The sequence below is a fragment of the Passer domesticus genome, chromosome 6, assembly GCF_036417665.1.
Source record: "Passer domesticus isolate bPasDom1 chromosome 6, bPasDom1.hap1, whole genome shotgun sequence".
Lineage (NCBI taxonomy): Eukaryota > Metazoa > Chordata > Aves > Passeriformes > Passeridae > Passer > Passer domesticus.
Window position 1 is genome coordinate 33133827 of NC_087479.1, and position 16057 is coordinate 33149883.

The 16057-nt window shown below is 40.6% G+C and overlaps 1 protein-coding gene across 9 annotated transcripts in view; it reads right to left on the reverse strand.

Moving 5' to 3' along the window:
* PLEKHH1 (pleckstrin homology, MyTH4 and FERM domain containing H1) overlaps window positions 1-16057 on the reverse strand; it is a 71585-nt gene that overhangs the window by 29379 nt on the left and 26149 nt on the right. For 5 of the 9 annotated variants that reach the window (XM_064424256.1, XM_064424257.1, XM_064424254.1 and 2 more), the window contains 5 exons: window positions 15182-15357; window positions 9513-9575; window positions 6277-6426; window positions 3432-3515; window positions 1845-1926 (listed from right to left, as the gene is read on the reverse strand). In XM_064424256.1, coding sequence (XP_064280326.1) covers window positions 1845-1926; window positions 3432-3515; window positions 6277-6426; window positions 9513-9575; window positions 15182-15322 — 520 coding nt within the window. In that variant the 5' untranslated portion in view covers window positions 15323-15357. Of the gene's footprint in view, window positions 1-1451; window positions 1598-1844; window positions 1927-3431; window positions 3516-6276; window positions 6427-9512; window positions 9576-14620; window positions 14672-14869; window positions 15084-15181; window positions 15358-15442; window positions 15465-16057 lie in introns of those variants that run through there. The other 4 variants (XM_064424261.1, XM_064424259.1, XM_064424262.1 and 1 more) reach the window with 4 other exon arrangements.

Consider the following 16057-nt stretch of genomic DNA (forward strand, 5'->3'; position numbering starts at 1 on the left):
ACGAAGTTTTATAATAGTTACTTATATGGTTTTGCTGTACAATCTTCCCTCTTTTAGTTCTTTCTCTGCCCTTTCAGTTGCTGTGTTAGAGGATGACATAGAAGGTAGATACTATATTACCTCATTGTCCTTTCTACTTAGTACTTACACTTTACACTTTTATTATACTTTCTTCTTTCCATAATTATTAAAGATCATCTCAGTTCTACAATTTCCACCAGATAACAGCTTTAGAATATAAGAAAGTGGGGGTAAAACTTGGAATGGCAGAGGATGTCTGATTGACCTTGGCGTTTATATTTATTTCAGCCGGACTGAAAAAGAGCCAAATCATTAGATGCTTTGGAAATTGCAAAATATGGGCGAGCGTGACTCTGCACAGCTATTGCTGAAAATGCTGCCTGAACATCAAACTCTATGGGTATTGCTTAACCACCCGTGGGATTTACAAGGAAATAGAAACAAACTGAAGACACAAAGTTACAGAGGGAAGAGCAAACAGCAGAATAAATTACTGCTGACAGCAAGAGGATGAAACCTGCTCTTGGAAACAGCTGAGAAAAAGACAATCATGAGAGCATGACCTTGGCACTTGATTCACAAAGCACTGAATGTTAGCAAAGCTAACACATAACAATGGCACACACAAATCCTGGCACATATTTTCTCCTGACCCTAAGGTAAATCATTAGTGTAGACTGAAAAGATGCCATTCATTTTAAATATTACTGGTATTTTTGCAGCTTCCTAGACGTGACAGGAGATTAAGAAGAAAAAGCTGTTACTATTAGCACAGCAAGAAGAGATTTGTCTCTCTGCAGAGGCCTCTGACTTCAGCCTGGCACACTGAGACTAGTGAGGGGTAAGAGGCGAGGGCAATGCTGTTTACTGCCCAGAGAGCTGGGATCCAGGGCACACTTAATACCAGATTATTAACGCAGCTTACCAGGCATTCGCTTTTTGTGAACAGTCAGAGCCAGAGGGGATGAGAGAAACCCAGTCATAAAGCATTTCACTAGAAATGTGGTGGGATTTAGAAGGAATTTTCCCCTATTCCCTTGCTGTGGAGTAATAGGAATGCCAGAAAAACTTCTGCAGGAAAGAAATGCCCCCTCCCTATATGCCCAGTGATGTTCTGGAAACTAGTTAATCTTACTGTGACCAAACCAAGCTCATAAAAAACCCCAAAAACAAAACAAACAAACAAACAAAACAACAAAAAACCCCAACAACAACAAAAAGTTAAGAGATAATTTCTTTCTCAAGGTATGTTACAACAAAAAGTGCTGAATTCAAGGCTGGAGACCAAAGTTTTCCATCCAGCCATCAAAGAACTACAAAAACCCAAAACACCATGAGCAGCTTTCTCCAACCCAACCTGATGGCACAGAGGAACCCAGCTCCTAAAGGCAGACCAAAGAGCTGCTGCCTTGGCTCACTCAGTTACTCACATGCCAGTAGAGGTTCTGTGCGGATGAGAACAATTCACACATGGAGATGCACTGAAATACATCAGTGAATGGAGAGTTCTACTATGTATTTCAGTGAATGCTTCTAACTCAGGAGCTCAGTGGCTTATTTTAATGGCAAATGCAGATTTAAAAAAAAAAAAAAAAGAAAAAAGGAGTCAATACTCAGTTGTTGGTGGAAAAAAAAAATTAAGAGTTAAGGCAGGTAAGCATGTTATTCCCATCTTAAAAATGGACCCGGATAAGGAACAGAGCAACTGTACTGCCTGCTGTTACACGTTTTAATTTCTGACACAGTCAAGAATACAACCCAGGAATGCCAACTTCCACTCTTACGGTGGTTACTAGGCTACAGTGCCAGCTGAACACATTTACCTTGCAATGTATCCTGAAGAGCTCCAATTTGCTCCATCAGTCTCTGATTACAGTTTTTCAGGTGGTAATTTTCTAACTCAAGCTATGAAAGAAGAATAATGGAAAAAGAAATATAATGCAAAATTTTGAGCACATGTGATTCACTACACAGAAAACATGCCTTCATCTTTATTATTTTCAAGTTTCTTAACACGGGGAAAAATTTGGGTGAGTCTACCAGTCACCTCAATTCCATTTCATCAGCAACATCACTAGGCACTCCACTTAAAATATTTTGCTGTGCTTTCTCAAACAGCCTCTATATGAACTATTGGCACTTCTCAAATACATCTTTAAATTTACTTCTCTGCTACGGCTTATCATTTACTCCTGTTGCAGAAATAACACACATGAAAGAGAGAATTTAAAAAACATTACCCAGAAGGAGCATTTGTTCTATGTCACCCTGAATGTAGTAAAAGAAGATCCCATGGATCCAGAGGACCAAAGAACAAAGCAAAAATCAAACCAACATTAAGGGTGCATTTACATTTCCAATTAGGGCATGAGAGATTCTTTGCAAATTTGCCTTATGCCTTCACTTGAAGAGTCTCAGCATCCATTTTTAAACACAGCAGTGGTGCACCCATTCCTCTTGAAGGAATCAGCTGTGGTGCTGTCTCGAGTAACCCACTGGTAACACAGATACCAAGTTCTCCAACTGGCAGCGATCCACTTGTGCATGCTATGCACCTGGAATCAGCATCTGGCACAAACCTCATTGCCAGCGTGAGTGTCTCGTCCTGGATTCACAGCAGGTAACACCAAATCAAACCCTCTGCTTCCTCCTTTGTGCTGCACCAGTCAGTAACCTAAATGCACCTTAAGTTCTCCCACACAGGGAAGAGAAGCAGCACAGCAGTTCAGTGGATTATCTAGGCAATCTAATGGCATTACATCACATCATAACATAATCAGTGCCCACAAAGACTGCTTCTCCCAACTCCAATAAATTCCCTTTGTGTCATAAACTTGGAAATACATGTTTTTAACTTGGAATAAAAGACCAGGCTGCCCACTCCCAGCTGAAAACTACTACTCCATCTTTAAAACTGCATGCTGAGCTGACCCACTGCTGTATTTGTTTTTCTAGAGGGTAGGACCAGATAGAGGCAGAAATCCACAGGATGGATAGAACAGAGATGTCAGAGATGAAAAATACTGGGCAGTAGGAAACAGCATTAGTCAGAGATGGTAAATTATAGAAAAGGACATGTTTATTTAACAGGTGCTCTGTCAGAAAGGAATAGAAACTGCATCCAGACAAAAGAAGGAGAAGTAAAAGAAAGCTAGGTGAAAGCTACTTGTGATTAGTCAATCTTCAGAAACTGCTTTTGAGCACTGGTGACTTCACAGTCATTTATAGTTTGCCCAATAAAATAAATAGCCCTTGGTAAGAGTGATGACCCCAGCCCTACAACTGAGTATGTGCAGGGCCAAACAAGCAGAGTGCCACTGTGGCAGATTGACTGTCCCCAAACTGTTGACTGTAGGAACCCCCTGGCAGTGCAGCCACTGAACTTACCTGGCAGAAAGCCAGAGACTTACCTCCCTGAGCTTAAATGTTACCCACTCTTTGATCTTGGCAGCTTTCTCTTGAACAATTTTGGCTTCCTCAGTCCTTAGCTGTTTCTGTGCCAAAAAAACAAACCCAACATTAGATGCATTAGGAGAGTACAACTAACTGTTCTCAGTGAGTTACTGCATCAGGAGTGACTGAAACACAGAAGGTCCCAATCCAGACATAAGATTTAAGATTGCTACTTGGATAAAATTTTTCAGCTGGCCTCTGAAAAAAATCAAGCTTTAATTTATCTTACATGGTCTCTAGAGTTAAATTCAGAGGCTTGCTTCAAAAGTTTGTTGTGGAATAGCAAAATCCAGGTCAGGTAACAAACCTACCACAGTTTGAGTAGAGTCTGCAACTTTTTCTGTTTCAGATGGTTTTGCAATGTCGCTGTTTGCTATTGAGTATCTGTAGCGTTTCCCCAGTCTACACACACATACTATTGGCCAAAGCTAATAAGAATTAAGCAGTGCCTATAACTAATTTGTAAAATACCAATCATTCCAAGCAAAAGGGATTCAGTTGCTGTAAGCATGAATCCTGAGCAGCTTCTTTCAAGATGCACAAGATGCAAATACCAACAACATATTTAACACACATACACACAGAGTATTCTCACTGAGAAAGTAAATTTAAAAAAAAGCTCCACAACCCCACCTTGAAAAATATCAAGATCATGCCTAAGACTGCTGGAAGAATTTCAGATGCTCTAAGTGGTTGTATGTTTACCACTATCCATTAGAACAGGTTTTAGTCCACACAAAGGTGTTATAGCAATACTGTCGATTTGCGCAATGACCATTGCTCCCCCAAGTATCTGCTTGGTTCATATTGCTACATCATTTTTGCAGCTGTGTTTTCCCAGCTGTGTTTTTAACTTTTCTGGAAATTTTCATTGAAAGATGCTGAATTAACACTATGATCACCTGAAGCTTTCTGTTGTATCTTCTGTGTGACTTCATCATAAGCAACATCACTGAAAACTCTCCCACCTACATAATCATTTAAACAACTGCAAGAAGAAATCAGTTCTGGGAGCAACAGAGGGAGGAAGAGAGTAGGACAATATGTTGCATGTCACATCAGCCCTAGTTTCTCCAATTAAGGGAAAAAGATAATGCCTTCTGGTAGCACCTGGTGGTTTCCCTGTTCTATTGTTTTTTCCGAAGTAAAATAATACCAGCAATTATAATTATAAAAAATGTCAGTCCTTTAAAATTTTCAGACAGATAAATAGACCCCCAGAAAACTCCCCATATTTTCACATCACTTTTATGTGTGAAATATATGCACTGCCATGTGCTATTTATCACTACAACTGCACATTCAAGGGCTCTTATTCAAGTATGTTTGCTGACTTTAAAGTAGGGCCAAGCAACATTATAGACAGCTGTAACATTTGTAGTTGAGCATAATGAAATAGAAGCAATCAAATCAGATGCTTCAAGAAGATGATTTATTTAGATTTTTTTCTTTCCTTTTACATGACTGTGTGTGCTCCTAATCATCAAGTCTCAAGCTCTGCAGGAGTTAGCATACTAGATGTGCCCACAGGTCTGAAATGATCTGGCACATATATAGTAGGTCTACCATCTCTGAGTGTCCATCACATGGAAGCTGGCTTTGAATCCCTAATGACCTGAACTTGTCCTGAAAAACAATCCAAGAGGTAAAAGATTCAGATTACTACACTCTCTGGTGAACTTCAATGCCAGGACTTTATTTAGGGTTCTAAAGTGACACGATGACAGCACTGTCACCATGTGCAGTAAGCCCTGCCTCTAAGCAGAACCAATTCACTCAGACACAGCAGCCATAGCTGCAGTTATTGTGCTTTAAGTTCCAAAAGCAATTGGAGATTCTTTGTGTCCCACACTGTTGTGTGGCCAGATGTGACCTCAGTGCTCTCAGTGATGCTCTGGACTCCACAGCTCTTCCCATCTCAGTGAAAAAAAATAGGATGCCTTACACAGACCCTTAGTAACCTTCTAGCCCTGCCACCATCTCATCCCATTCTGAAATTAAACCAGTGACTCTGACAACGAGTATTTCTTGTCTGGAATTGCCGAGCTTTGACTTTCATTTCTAGAAGCTCATTTTACCTCTTGTTGCTGGAACAAGATTTCTACTAACAGCCCTTGAAATAGGTGGCAATTAGTTCAATGTAACACAAATGGCTGGGTATTTATTTTTTTTTAATTTTTCTTCTATTTAAGTTATTTACTTAGCAACACATAAGAATACCTCATTCCTCATGCTATATAAACTACAGGGCAAGGCCTTTACTAGAACTGAAATACAAGCCCTGCTCTAAATGTAGCACCTTCCTTCCACCAACTGAAAAAGGGATAGACTAAAAACTATCCATAGTGAGAAACAGCTGCTCTTGTATGATCACATCTGACAAGAGATGAACTATGCTGGAGGACTGCTGAAGGCTGGGAAAAGACCCCTTCCAAGAAGCAGCATGAACAGAGTCAGAGATGGACTACACAATGGTATCGCAAAGCAAGCTGTGCCAGAAAGCCAGAGAAACACAGTGACCAGACTGTAGCTTATAATGTAGGGTCTCAGCACTAACATAAGGAAGCCCTTTAGGCACATTGACTGCTCTCCAGTGATGAAGAGACATGGGCTGCTGAAGCTGAATGGATGTTTTGTCAGAAAGGAAAGAGATGATCTTGCACTGGGCTAGGCATCATCTTACAGCTGATCTGCAGGCAACTGAGAAACTAACTTGTAATGAGACATAGTCTCTGAAATATACATTACAGAATCCCTCTAACTCATGAAACCTACAGGCCTCCCTATAGAAAATATCCCTACCTGTTTTGCCAGCTGTGTCTCCAATTTGTTGATCAGATCCTCCTTTCCCTGCATTGTGCACATCAGCTCCTGGTATTTCATGTGCAGGGTGCTGTCAGATTCACCAGTCTTCACGTTGGCAAGTTTTATCTTCTCTTCCATAACTCTGACCTGTAATGGTAATCAGAAGGAAACAGAATAAACCCAAAAACCACCAAAACAAACCAATGTAGATCAAGGAACTGCTTGTGTATTGGTAAGAGAATGAAAATAAATGAGAATATTTTCAAGTTTCTTATTTTTCAAGTCAGGAAAGTCAAAATAAGACATAAAAAACTACAACATCCTTCAGGTCACACGTAGTTTATATTCACATTTGTAGAAGGAACATTGTCCATTCACTTGTAATGCTGAAGCAGTAACAGATGCAAACTGAATGATGAACAGATAAATGCATCATGGGTTGTGAGATATTACAATCAAATTATTAAACAAAGACACCATACAGGCACCATAGTCTCCATAGATATATGGACAAGGTACATCCCACCTTTCTCCTTTGCAATATCGTGCCCAGTGTTTTACCTCATTCACTACCAAGGCACATATCACAAACCCCCGGCCATTTGCTTCAGATTAAATTTTCTATATGAAAATATATTATGGAGGTCCTTCATCCTCCTATCCCCAGCTTAAGACATTGTTTTGGCAACTCCTGTCTTTCTGCCAAGTCTTCTCTCCAGACCTGCTAAGGAGTTGCAATGCTTGAAATTTCAAAAGATTTGCCTCTCTTTGAGCTCCTGCCAGTGCAAAGACTTCTTCATCTCAGCAAGAGAAAGATCACTGTAGTGCTCCTTCACTACAGACAAAGTTTCAATCCACCAAAATCCAGCGGCTACTGAAGCATTTCAGGTTTTTATCAAATTTTTAAAGTCTCTTTGCTTTCTTCAAAAGCTTTGTCTCTCAATAATGTCACTCCATTTTACCATTACCTCATTCAATTACAATGGATTATAAGACTTCATTTCTAAAGATGAATGGAATCCCTTCAATTTAACTCAAATGTACTAATTTCAGCATTTGATGATGAGAAAATCTCTGGTTCCAACACACCTCAAAGACGCTAAATCTGCAAAGAAACCAACTCCAAATACCATAAATTTAGCATGAACTTAGAACCAGAAAGACAAAATGCAGGGAGCAATGTGAGCACTTCACAGAGTCTGTGCAAGAGGGTTAGTCACGCTCTGTTGAGCAGCCTACACTTCATACTTGCAGAAGCTGTGTTTTGTCCTCCTGTCTGCCTGTATTAGGCAGAGAAGCAAACTGCCTCTTCCTCATACTGAATCAGAAAGGTAAGCGCCCAACATCCGAGCCAGAAAACTAAGCCTGCTGAGTCGGATGTGCTTTCATTAGAGTTTAGGATGATTATAGTAAAAAGAAATGGCCCCTCCTTCCTGTCTGATGCCCAAATGCTGACTCTGTACTAGAGGCTCAGCGAGGGGACTGCAAACATGTGATTTCCTTAATTGAGGTTGGCAGCTACAGGGAGTCCATTGAATTAACAAATCCAACCCCCCAGACTCCTGGAGAGAAAGATAACAAGGGATTTTGCACTTGATGTGGAGCCCTCTCATTTGTTGGCTGCCTCTCATTTACAGTGAATGTACTCATTAGTGGAAGGGAATAGTCCTACTCTTATGCTGTCACTTCTTCAGGCGGTCAGGCAGAATGCAGCATTTCTCTAGGAACACTTATCTCTGGATGTGGACAAGGCTGCTGGAAAGGCAAACATTGAGGGTTGCTAGTCTTTAGGACCTGCCATCATATGGCTAGAGAACTGCTGGTGGCAGGTGAGTGAAGGCAACCCTCATTTCTGCTATACCTTCCCAGCCAAGTTCTCCCTTTCCTGCTCATTCTTGGTCCAGGATTTGACTTGTTCTCCACCCTGTCCCTTGCTGTCATTGCATCTTATTGTATCCTGGGCACTCTGCTCCTGTCATTGAGGTGTCCACCAGCGTAAAACCTTCACAGGCCAGTGGCAATCACTGTATCTCCTGATGGTGCTGTTACAGCTGCCACTTTTGCCTGTAGTGTGGTATTGTGTTACCTTTGCCTGTCTTGGCTGGGTATGAACTTACTGATACCATTCTCGAGAACAACTCTTGCTCTTCACTGGTAGTTGCTGGTCTAGCATAGAAGCCAACAGCATGGTGTCAAGACATAGCATCCTTCCTAGAATTAAGCTCATCAGTAAAAAAAATCTTGATGTCAATATCAAGCTGGTGGGGAAAAATATGTTCTGCAGACAGAACACCTTTCCAGGTACTCCAAGTTCTTGATTCCAAGACAGGTGATATGTCTCCCAGTGCTTATAACATTGCTTATTCAGTCCTGCACTTCTGAAATCATTTTGACAGTCATTTATGGCTGTGCGGCTTTTATTTCTGCTCTTCAGCCCATGACTTAGTGCTCAGTCCTGCAGCTCTTGTCCAGCTGGAGGAAGCTCATTCATTTCAAGCTTTCCCTTCAGCAGTGATCCAAGAGCTCAAACCACCTGGCTCATCTTGGCTCTTTTGTTTCTATAATACCCCTTAGAGTGCAGAATGTCTGCTTCTCAAAGGTCTATTATTCTCCCACAAGCTGAAGTATGCCTCTCTCCACTTCTCCATTATTCAAGAAGCATAGAAGAACTAGTTTAGACAATATGACTAATTTTTAGGTGATTACAGTAATAGACAATGAATTCAGCTCTTACTGTTTTTCTCCATAGGCTCCTGAGCCAGAGCAGTAATTACTAAAAGTCCAAAACAAGTGATAAGGGTGTGCCTGCAAAACCTACTTCTTTCACAGAATCTTTTCTACTTGTAGACAAGTCCTCACCAGTACTCTTAAGTATTTGTTTCCTAAGGACCTGCCAAGCAGCCTTATCCTTGCAATTTAATCCTGAGGTACAACATCACCTCCCTTTTCCACAACCAAGCATGCCTATCATGGATGAGGAGTAAAGGCTGTGAAGCTGACAGGAAGATGTAAGACACTTGTTTTCACTTAGGGTTCAACATATTCCGGCACCTGCTCACAGCTAAGACTCACAGAGCGGGAAGTAAACCAGAAAATCCATTCACCATTGTAAATCAGTGTTTCCCTAGCAGGGCATAGCACTGCAGATTGCTGTCTGTATGCTAGACTGGAAGGAATTTAGAGTGAGTTAACTGCTGGACTTGTACCAGAGCCACCATCAAAGAATCTCTTACCTGTTTCTCTGCATCCTCAGCTCTTTGTTCTGCTTCTATCACTCTCTGTTCCAATTCCTGCATCTTCAGAGACAGAAAAGAAAGAAGAGGGGGAAAGAAAGAAAATAAATTAACATCACCTGGAAATTCATGTTCTACTCAGCACTTGGGCAAACTTACAGATCTTTGGCATATTTTGAGTTAACTGGACAGCTTTGACCAAGAAAAAAAAAAGCCTTTGACCTTTTCCAGTCTTCTGCCCTACTTTGAATACACCGGAACCATTTTCTCATTAGTGAGCTTCATCATTCATTACATGGGTCAAAGGAACAGTGCCAAAGTCTTGACCTCATCTCTATAATTTACACACCATGGGCTGTCCCTGCAAGGAGCCTGTCTACAGTGCACCATTCTTCCCTGATTCTCATTTCAGCTAGGATTCATTCACAATTGTAAATAAAAATGAATATATCTTGGAAAGTTCACAGCATCTCTATGATGCCACATTATAACCACTGAATACTTTGCTTTGACTTCAAAAGCATCATAGATTTATAACTGACAAGATTAACAATGATCTTAATTTTCCTATGCATCTTTTCTTTTTAAAGAACTCTGACAATTACGTCATTTAACATCTGAACATTGCTGCTATCAAAGTTAAAGGACACTGAATTTAATTTTATCCTAAATTTTTATAAGTCACTTCATTCTCACAAAATTCAGATGTACCTGGGGTTCTTCTAATAATTTACCAGTAGAGCCCTTTTTTGGTGGGTTTTGGTTGGTTTGGGGGATGTTTGGGTGGTTATAATGGTTTGTTTGGTTTTGTTTTAAATTTTTCTTTAAATATCAACCTAGTCTCCCATTTGGTGTTTGCCATGGTCATCTTCACCTGGCCTGCTTCGACTGGTCTCAGATTTAAGCCCAATAACACAACGTCAGCGACATGAAGTTTTATCCACCAAGATGCAAAATTTGAGGAATGTTTCGTGGAGTTTGCTGCACTTACTTATGTTTTACAGTGGAAAGAGTGACATAGAAGAATGTTCAGAAGATTAAAAGGATCACGCTTAAAGAAGAAAATCTATAAAGGGAACTATGCTCCTTTTCTCTCCAATGCATTTTTGATAAAGCATTGGAGCCAAGTATACAGGTTGGTCACTAACAGGACCAAACCAATATATCTGAAAATGGATTTATTCCTCTCGGGTTGATCACCCAGAATGGATGTGGCAGCATTCCCATTTCCAGCTGCCTTCCTTCATATGGCAGCAAGACAACTCTTCTTTCCATACATGCTCACTGATACAAGTGCAGACTGACCCCTACCAGCAAACATATCAAAAGGCACATGCACATAGACACTTCAGTAGTCACGTAACTATAAAAAAACATAAATTAAAAACATGAAGATCAAACCTGCTACATTTAGCATGACACCTCTCATGTTTGCTTTTTCAGTGGAACAATCAAATACAACAGTCTCTGTAACTTAATATCCAAATCAAGGATGCTTCTTTGGCAGAGGAACAGAGAGATGCCACAGAGGACTGCAGCCATACAAAGCTGCTCTGACCAAAGAGCCTTCTTGAAGACTGAGCTCAAGGCAATCTTACACAAATAGCAGTGGTTTGTGCTACATAAGTCCCCTTCAGAATAGTGATGTACCCATGCATTTATCTTTTGGTCTTTGAACAGTCATCACCACAGACAGCAAAACATATTGGCAAAAAAATTGCTAAACATAACTATTGGGGATACATAATGTGCTTTGTGAAACAAAAAGTGTTTAAGACAGTAGTCTCAGAATCAATGGTCTCTCCTAGTTTTCTGATTAATTGACAGGGTTTACATTCACAGCACAGATTAAATTCTGGGCCTTTTTACCAAGATAGCCTCTTAAACTAATAATTCAGTCCTCCACAAGGTGAGCAATTTCCATGAAAGACTCGGGTTACTTTAAGAAGACAGCACTGTTCTGACTGAAGAACTCCTTGTCATCCCAAAGCAGTTGCTTTGCATTGCTAGCAGTAACGGATCTTGATCAGGATGGAGAATCTATGTTGGGACCATTCCTGATCACTAAAAAGTTATGAAACTTGTGCAAGCAGGGTGACCTGGCTAAGTTCCAGCCAAATCAATTACCTTTGTCACCCTAATTCCCTCTGTAGCCTTAAATGAACTTGTATTTGTCTTAATTTCCCGTACTACATTGTTGAGTTGTCCTACTATGAACTGTTAAATAACTGCTGTGTTCCTGGTGTACATTAAGTCATTATTTCACTCATCCCCAGTGTCAGCACTCCCACTGGAGCACATTCAGATTTAATACATACATGCTTGTAAGGCCCTTTCAAAATCCCTCAATGAATTAATAATAATGCTTGGTATTTACATGGGTCCTTTCATTCAAAATGCCTTATAATATGACAAATGCTACTAAGCAATGTGACCCAAGTCACACAAAAAAATTAATAACCAAGCCAAATGCACGGAACTCTTTTTTCAAATACTAGCTCAGACAGCTCGTATGGGAGAAACAGGACTTGTTGAATAGCCATGCTTGCATGAGACAAAAGATCCTTTTTCCAAGTGTTCATTGTTTATTGAAATAAGACAGAAGCAGGTTAAGTTACCCAGATGGCCCTTCTAAAAACTGCAAAATATCTTCCCATCAACCGTTCACACAGGTTTTCCCTCTCCTGATAGCTCAGAAGAGGCTACAAAAAATTGATTGAATAAAGTTCCTCTACCTCTCAGCTTCATTTTTCTCCTGCTGTTCTGTTCCAGAGCTCACTCTTAACCAGGTCAACTTGCTGCTGAGGCAACGGCCTGCTATGCCACTCACCCACAGAGGAGTGTCCCTTTGCCTTGTGTGTGTACAAGAAAATCAAGGTGAAAACAGCTGCCTGTTTCCAAAGCAATCCCTGCTAATGTTCACAAGACAGGACTCAGGGGTCTCGTGCTCTGTGGGGTCCAGCAGGATGGCAGAGCTTTGTTTGGGAGACCAGGGGCTAAGGCTCTTCTGCCACGCCAACCCCCAGCCAGGCTCTGTGCAGCTTGGGCAGCTCTGTTTGATAGCTGAGACCAGGCTATCAATGTGGAAGTTCACACCATGTGAACTAGGGCATTGGCAGTTAAACCACTGGGTTTTAAATTCCCCATGTTCTGAACAGTGATCTAGATTATTCAATCTAAGCGGATTTTAAAAATCCCAAGTATTTAAACTGTTAGAGCACATTGTACTACCAGTGCCAGGCATGAGTGGTTGGATTTTGCAAATTAAAATAGTAAAACCTGTATTGAAATCATAAAATTAGTTATAAAGAATAATTTAAGATGCGGGGATCAGGTTTTCAAGCCCTTCAGTCACTTCCAACCTATGACAACCTAGCTGGTGAGCAAGTATCACACTCCTGTTAGCATTGCTCTTCACTTCTACCATCTAAAAGTATTTTTTTAAAAATTAATTTTCCTGTTACTGCAAATCACATTGGGAGGAACTCAAGACAATGCTTATCACAGGTTGGCACACAGCTTCAAACTATGCAGACTTCACATTTTTCCAAGATCATGACCTCCTCACTGGCCCAAAAAACCTTCCTTGAAATGCAGGACTCTTCAGTAAATCTGAATCTCTCCATTCTCATAATGAGAAAAAACACTTAAAGATCACAGCTGCTATAAGATCTATGACAAAAATCCCTGATGCTGCCATCACTAGACATAAACCAAGCACCTCCTTCAGTTCTGCATCACTACCCACCTGAGGGTGAGAAGGATGCAGTGCAGACAGGAGCCCCTGTTGCTGTGACTGCTGGGGTGTCCTGTGGTGACCGAGGAGAAGGGAAGGAAGGTCTCTGAGCAAGTCATTACAGACGAGCTGGGAACCTGAGGGCCAGGACACTTCCCAAGAGAAGTGTTCAGCATAAGCACTGTGTGTCTGAGTCCACCTGCAGCAGGAGAACCTGCTGGAGCTGCCCCATGGTTCCTGCTGAGGCTCTCTCCTTCCCACATGACATTTGGAGTTAAGAATTGCAAGCCTGTTAGCTCTTTGACCCTTCAAGTAAAGCTACAACAGCACTGTACAAGTAGTTACAGAATAACCTGATCACTGAACCAAGCTACTCCTCAATCTCAGCAAAGGGAACATCGCTTTGACTGAAAGGCTGGATAAATGGTAGCCAGGCCCCTGAAGCAGACGAAAATTTAATTCTCTGCCATGACTCACAAACTTCACTAAAGAGGTACTCAAAATACCTGGCAAGTCTGTTCTCCAATATGAAAGTCTGGTAGGTGGGCTTGTCTCATGTGTGGGTAGCCAGGAAGTTTCTCAAAGCAGAAATTAATAAAGCACAAGGACATAGAACTCATAACGCAGCAAACTTAAAAATATTGCATATGAATACTAGTTGTCTTTGCCAGACCTGTTCCACATCTATACATATTTTTTTTTAATGTGCCTTTATCTAAATGGACTTTACAACCACTTTCAATGTTTTTCAAGGTAGTAATCACTAAGGTCCATCTCAGAAATTAATTTGAAGAGATGAAGAAGCTGCTTAGAATTGCACAATTCCTTAACATATGAAGGGTGGAAAAAATGTCTCATGCAGTATATGGCAATAGTGAAAATGTAATTACAGTGAAAGCAGGGATGAAAACTATGCCACTCTCAAGTAGCTGTCATCTGGATTTTTTACATCCAAAACCAACAAACAAGAATATACACATAGAAGTTACATAATACAGAATGAAGCAAAAGTGAGTTTAGAACATATCTGTCATTGGATATGGTAAACTGCAGCCAGCTGTACAGATTTCAACTTCATTAGTAAAACTGTTCTCACTTTCCTATAGTAATTGAATATCAGAGCAATCTTGGACTGAGCTGTGATAATGTAAGTCACATTTTGAAAAAAAGGAGCCCCCCCCCCACCAACCTACAAATTTGGACTTCATACAAATTTAGTATAAAAGCTTTAAGTCTAATTGAAAAACCAACAACATTTAAGGTTAAGAAAAATCACAAAAAATTCACACCATGACAAAAGCAAGCAAAAAGCCAAAATTCCAATAAAATCCGCAGATCTTTACCAGTTTTCCCCTCTAGAATGCAAACTCACCTGGGCACTTGAAAGACATTAGTAGGAGACGTCTCTAAAACCACAGATGCCATGTGCATTTCTAACATCCAGATCTCAAAATATCTGGCCTTGCTCTTCAGTATCCCCAGAATGTTTTGACTAGATATGAAATGTTATTCTAACACTATGGCAATACAGTATCCCTGTCTGGCTTTTAACATTACAGCATAATTTGCACTCCTCCAAGTTTTTCTGTTGCCAGCCAAGTTATGATCCTGCTGTTCTTACCCAAAACATCCATAGTTGCTCCGCTGTTGTCTCAGTCACTTCAGATATCCAGAATCTTGCTGGTACAGTGTTTTCCACTACAGTCCAAATACTTGGTGATTTTGCAGTAAACAAGGCTCATTCTATTCTGCCACTTTACACCACTAGGACAGGCACATCTTTGCATCTCAACTGATAAAGCAAAGATGTACTGTAATCAAGGAAGAAATCCTCACTGCAAGTAACAGATATATTGGATAGCTCAGCATTTGTAGATTTTTTGCTTTTGAATCATAACTCATTGCAAAGTAGAAGAAGTCACCTCTGCCTCACCTTCTCAGCTAACAGCTCTCGAATCTTGCTTGCCTGCAAGCGGAATTTGAAGAGCTGGGACTCCAACACAAGGCATCGCTTTTGCCAGTCCATACAGTTGCCATTCTCCACTGTGAGTTCTGCCATTGTGATGTTAATCATCCATTTAGGATGTCGTCTGAGGTGCTCTAAAAATCCTACAGAATCGAAGGGAAAAAAAGTATGTATTTTAGAAGGACAAACTTATCACCTCTTCACCTAGTTTTCCGTGGTCCCTCTTACAGGACTGGTAACAAAAGCCATTTCTTCTCCAAGCAGAAGATGAAGTGGTACTACCCTGAGTCACTGATATTGCCCTCTGCCAGAGGTCACTCTTAATGGATAAACGTTTACCTTTAGAATGAGTAAATAATTTACTAATGCATTATACTGTATATTTCAGAAACAACCTTACTGCCACCCTTACAGTCTTGCTCAGCCTCTACCCAGCGATTAAGAGTATTTTTTACTCCTGCCTCCTTTGTTCCAGCATGGCTGTAAACCCTCAAGTCACTAAAACCGCCTGCCTCAAGTATCACACACACATTTTCAGCTTGAGTCACCAGTGCCTTATCTCATACAGACTGTATTAAGATGATGTGATGTATTAAGCAACTATTACCAATCCCTAACTACTTGACACAGTCAATTGACAGTAAGAGTCAAAGTGCCCCAGTATCTAAACAATTGCTCTGTTAAAACAAAGAGAATCCATACAGGAATAAGTTAGGGCTAAAGACAAAACATGCTGTTGTACTGAAGTCCTTGTAGACATCAAGAAATCTATACAGCCCCAGAAAGTGGAGAAAGCTGTAGGTTTTTAAGATCTTTTATCTTCCTACTCAGTAACGGTTCAGG